This window comes from Echinops telfairi, unplaced genomic scaffold (assembly GCF_000313985.2).
Source record: "Echinops telfairi isolate 266 unplaced genomic scaffold, ASM31398v2 ScPeMD7_5;HRSCAF=22, whole genome shotgun sequence".
Taxonomy (NCBI): domain Eukaryota; kingdom Metazoa; phylum Chordata; class Mammalia; order Afrosoricida; family Tenrecidae; genus Echinops; species Echinops telfairi.
In genome coordinates, this window is record NW_022103901.1 from 23,515,808 (window position 1) to 23,521,807 (window position 6,000).

At 35.3% G+C, this 6,000-nt stretch overlaps 1 protein-coding gene across 1 annotated transcript in view; it reads right to left on the reverse strand.

Annotated features, from left to right (window-relative positions):
- LOC101660058 (phospholipid-transporting ATPase ABCA3-like) overlaps window positions 1–777 on the reverse strand; it is a 206,495-nt gene extending 205,718 nt beyond the window's left edge. The window contains exons 1-2 of the mRNA XM_045285074.1: window positions 718–777; window positions 36–288 (exon numbers count right to left, since the gene is read on the reverse strand). Of these exons, the coding sequence (XP_045141009.1) occupies window positions 36–288; window positions 718–777 (313 nt within the window). The remainder of the gene's footprint in view (window positions 1–35; window positions 289–717) is intronic.
- Between the last annotated feature and the right edge of the window lie 5,223 nt (window positions 778–6,000).

The window sequence follows — 6,000 nt, forward strand, 5'->3', positions numbered from 1 at the left end:
TAAGAATATTTTTACAGAAAACCTTAATTTCTAACCTTTTATACTGATGTTTAGATTCTTCTTCACATTCTCAGTTATCTCTTTTGCCACATCAGCCTTAGAAGGCACGTAAATTAATTCCCAGTCTTCTGGATTTTTGAGGAAAGAAGGGAGAGTACTGATGGATCGAGAAGTGTAATTGTAAGGTTCAACAATTTCTGCCTCAAAAACTTCACGGAATATCAAAAGCATACTTCCGAATGCCAACACTATGACAATTTCCAGTACTAGATGAATAAATTGTCTCCTCTAGAAGAGAAAGGGAAAAAAGGATGGTGTTAATTTATGTAAGAGCACACATTTGATACATGACAGACTGCTTTAGCATACTAAGCTTCTGCCAGCTTCACCTTCACAGAGACAGTAGTAACTCTTGGCCTATCTCAACCCACTTTCTACTCCATGCTCCATTTTCTTTCAGGTAATAACTAACTCAAGCAACTTTACAAATTTGAAAAAGTGACTCAGAGCTTCGGTATTGGTGAAGTACAAAACAAGTAAGTACACAAAAAGAGGACACACTGAAGTGTGATGCATAGCCACTTGCCACAAATGTAGGAAAAAATAATTTTTTCAGTCAAAGAGAAAACGAAATGGATTTGACTGCATCAATATTCAAATTTTCTGTTCAATGAGGAACAGTTTACAGGTAAAATTTGGGGAAATATATTTACCTACCTTTAAGGTAAGATTTTTCCATAGGAGTACTGCAAATTGGTTGAATGTCAAAAAGTTCATTCTTCTGAAAAAAATCAACTCTAGGGAGAGAGCAATTTTTTAAAAATGTTAAGTTACCTTATAAAATGTGAACTTTAGTTAAAAAAATTCCTTTTATCCTTAGTCATCTTAGACATCATTAAGATAATTTATTTATATCTCAAAAGGAAACATTTGAGAATTGGATTGTTCCTTTCAAAAAATTATTTTACTTAATAACTAACACATTTCTAGTATATTATAAACACTAGAAAATACAGAACAAATAACAATCAGATGTAGTTAAGATATCATAAAGCTAATAGGCACTGGGTTTTCCTATACCAGGCTCAATTAAAATACTTATTAAGGTGTCAAATATAATAAGGAAACCAGTACCATAACAACAAATCATTAAAAATTATTATGCACAACGATTATCAGTAAGTCTTTTCTTACAGACTTGGAGGAATAACTCCATTCATAGTGCTTATGGGAATATATTAATGAATTACTACTGTAATATTTCTTACACAGCTACTACACAAGGATAAATCATTTGAACAGAGACATTACAGACTGCACACTGCCAACCAAATTCACTGCCATCGAGTCATTTTGGATTCTTAACAACCTTCTATAACTGATTAGGTTTCTTAAGACTTTAAATATTTATGAGAGTAGAAAGCTTCACCTTCCTTCTGCAAAGTGGTTTGCAGTTAGCAGCCTGATATAACCCACTCCACTACTGCAAGGAGACCTAAGTTACAGAATGATTTCAATAAAGTCACTAAATTAAAAAAACCAAAAAAGCAGGCTTATATTCTCCTCCTATTATTGACTTTCCCCCCTATGTTGTTGTATGTGAATAACCAGTTTTTGTTTCTTGGATGGATGCTTGCAAGCTTTTCTATAATCCTCTATTCATCTTCATTAGCCTGGAACAACCAAGGAATAAAGAGTGTCAAGAATAGGTGGAGGATATGAAGTTTGTGGCTAATTGCCTCTATGAACAACTGCCTTCTTTGACAGGAGACCAGAAAAATTTGTATTGTGCCTGGCTACCATTACTCACTTGTCTATGCAAGGAAATTTGAAAGACAGCTACTTGGCCAACTGACTGGAAGAGATCCACCATATATGCATCCAATTCAAAGAAAGGTGACCCAACAGAATGCTCAAACTGTGGAACAATATCATTGATATTGCATGCAAGTAATATTTTGCTAACCACTACAATATAGAGAAACAAATCCAACAGCATTTTAGCAGCACTTTGGCAGGGAACTGCCAGAGGTCTGGGCCAGCTTCAGAAGAGGATGTGGAACAAGGGATCTCATTGCTGATGTCAGATAGATCTTGACTCAAAGCAGAGAAGTTGGTACTAAAATTCATATATAAATCCAAGGGACCTAGAATATGTATAACAATGTTGAGAAAGAATAAATTTGGAAGATTCACATTTCCTGTCTTTAAACTTTACTAGTGGAGTACAGCACTGGCATTAGAACGGGTAAGTGGAATACCATTGAGAGCCAAAAGATAAACTCTAATATTTATGATAAACAGATCTTCAACAAAGGGGTCAACAATTCAACAGGATGAAAATATTATTTTCAAGAACAATGGAACAACTGGCTATCCACATGCAAAAGTATGCATCTTAAACCTTAATTCACATCCCATACAAAAATGAATCAAAATGGCCTACAGGTCTAAATGTAAGAACTAAATCAATAAAACACTTCAAAGAGACCATAGGGCAAAATGGTTGATACGACTTGTACAGTTGTAGTTGGGTGGCATCCAGTCAGTTCTGACCCAGAGCAACCTCATCACATACAACAGTGTGAAACACCACTGGGCCCTTCACCAGTCCAACAATGGTTAAGTTTGAAATGATCATTGCTGCCACTGTTGTTATGACAACATTGGAGTTACACAGAAGTGGGTGCTGAACAGAGGATGGGCAAAAAAGAGAGAGGCTTTCAATGAGATGGAAAGAAAAGGAGATAGATCAAGGTACAGTGGCTGCAACCATGGGCTCACACAACAATTGGGAGGGGAGTGCAGGACGGGACAGTGTTTTCTTACGTTGTTATGTACATAGCATCGCTGTGAGTCAGAAGGGATTCAATGGCACCTTCCACCTCTTACACCAAGGGGATCAGTACTATTTCAATTTTGATGATTTCTAATTTTCCTACCTTCGTATGTCACACATTCTGATTATTAATGAATGTTTGCAACTGTTCTGTCTCATTTTGAGGTGTTTCATATCAGTGAAATCAAGGTCCCCAAAGATTTGCTCGATCCACATCACTAACATTGACTCTATTTCGAGGAGGCAGTCTTTCCCCACTCTTTTGTATGTCTCCCAACCTGAGGGGTCAACTTGAAATATTAGACAATATAGTCCACTATTATTTATATGACTGCCAGTGACTACATTTTCAGAAGTGAACCACCTATTTTCAGGGGGAAATCCTCAAAGTAAACTATAGCGAGACCACAAATTAGAAAAATATAGATAGGAAGTTAGTAACAAGGACAGCCAGAGATTTTTAAACTGATTTTTAGAATATTAATAAGTGTAGAGAGACAATAAATCAGAATAATTGAAAGTAAAATAGCTGAAAATGTTCTCAACTTGATGAAAGACATGAGATTATAAATTCAAGAATTCCTCTGAACCATAAGCAAGACAAATGAAAAGAGATCCACAATTAAGTATAATAGTAAAACTGCCAGAAAGAGAAGAGAGAGAGAATATTTCAAAAGCAACCACAGAAGACAGATAGACGACCTTCATAAAAGCAATTAGACCAACTTCTTATAAAAATACAAACTGGGATGTATTGTGAGTACTAGAGGAAAATAGCTGCCAACCAGGAATTGTAGACCTAGAAAAAGACAGTTTTCCAGAGTTAAAAAATGAAATGAAAGCAAAATCAAACAACAGAACTCAGGAATGTCTAGAGGGAGAAGGAGAGTGCACACGGACACTCATGGTCATGGCCACACGCGAAGAGCAAAAACAAGGTACCCAGGATGCGCTACTGTATAAAACGGTAATGTTAAAAGTTTAAGAAATTAAATTATAAACGAAATTATGCAGATGACATTAACAAATAAGTAAAGACAAAGATAACATTCAGATTCTATGGGCTTTCCATTGGCAATGACATGGCAACGAGTTTGATTTTGTTAGTTTATGAATACTATAAAATTTCAAATGAATATTTACCACTTTTAAAAACAAAAGGCACAGTGTAATTTTCTGTAGAACCATAAAATAATAGCCAATGAATGCCATATACCAAATTAATACACCCACCACACACTTACCACCACAGTTAGGTTCCAAAGACCAGGTCATTATATGAAAATGGATAGTATGTGAAAATGGAGGATGACTACATCATTACATGATGCCAACTTACATCATTACATAACTGCCAGACCCCTGAGTATCATGACCTAGCCAGATTGATACATATCCTTGCGCATCACAGCCTCTCACCTCTCGCCTTTGCATTTGTTATTGTATATCCTTAATGTGCAGAACAGGGGGATACAGGTATTGGCCACTTTCCAAAGGTTTGCTTTCTGACACTTTACTTTTATGATACACCTACATGAGTACCCATGTGCCTAATCTGAAAAGAAAATCCAATGAGAATTTTCAGAGTCATTTTCTAAAATGGTGAAAGGTAAAACTAGTGTTCAGTGTTTGTTTAGCAACAACGATGACATTGACAACAGGTACAGAGCAGCCAGAGACAACAGGTATAGAGCACTACCAAGCTCCTTTCCTGGGAGCTGTATGCAGCATCTCAGCATCAATCTACCAGAGCTTTGAACTGTGTCTGTAAACATGGGGTATCAGCATTATTTTAGGTTTTATGTGTTGCTTGATATGATTTAGTACGCTATTTCTTATTTTATTTATTTTTTCAACAGTTTTATTGGCATGTAATTTACATATCACAGAATTGAGTAGTTCAATTGTTCAAACAGCCATCCTAGAGCATTTCCTCCCCCCATGGTTGATTCACCCCCCCAAAAGTAAGCTATTTTTTAGATTTGGGAACACTCAAATTTTTTGCCCACAAAATTAATGATAATTGCTTCTTTGCTTTATTACATTTCAACTAACAAAATGTTTCTTAGGAACACTACATTTGGATAGCAAGGGAAACTGTACTTTTTACTAATGTCATAAATGTGAAATATAAAACAAGATAGATGATAAGTCAGTAAATGATGAGTAGGTGTAGAAAAAGGAACCCAGGTGGTGGTGTGTTTCTCATTGGATAAACGCAAGATCAGCAGTTCAAAGCCACCAGAAAGATGAGGCTTTACTGGGTAGTTCTACCCTAGGGCCTCAATGTAACAAAATAAGCTGACAAAAAAATCAGTTAAAGATAACAAAATACTTGAACACCATGATAGGTAAAGCTATAGAATGTTACATAAAAAGCGAAAAAACATATATTTTTGAGTAATTAATAGAATGAAAGAGTAAAATGTTAGATATTAGCCACCCCAAAAAATCAACACATTTATTTAATTGGGCAAAAGTGTACTCTCTAACTGCATGGCCAGCAATCAATAACAAAATATTTGAAAACAATCAATATGTTCATATATCAAGTAAGACATTTTTTTATACATCACATGTCCAAGAAGAAATCACCAAAGAAACTAGAAATTCTTTCAAATGATGTAATAACCAAAATCAAACCCATTGCCATCAAATCATTTCCAAATCAAAGCTACCCGATAGGATAGAACTGCCCTGTCGAGTTTCTTTACAGAAATTACCATCTTATTTTTTTACCCCCTGAGGAGCAGCTGATGGATTTGAGCACCCAATGTTGTGGCTAGCAAGCACTTTAAACACTACACCTCAACTTGAAGGGCTATTGCACTTATGAAAATATTATAGCTCTAAGGGTCTTTATAACGCTAAATGCAAATATTAGAAAACAATAAAAGGTAAAACATCAACAAATTAAGCATTCATCTTACGGAATTAGAAAGATACAGCAATTTAAAATAATGTAAAAGAGAAGCAACACCAAAGATAAAGGCACAAATTAACAAAGTGAAACGGACTACAACACTAAAATCTACAATACTTTGCAAGCTTACAATAAGAAAAATAAATAAATAAATTAATAAAAGAAAAAAACAAACTGCCCACTAAGGAGGTGGGCAAAGGACCTGAACAGAAGTGTCACAGGGGCAGAAATACAAATG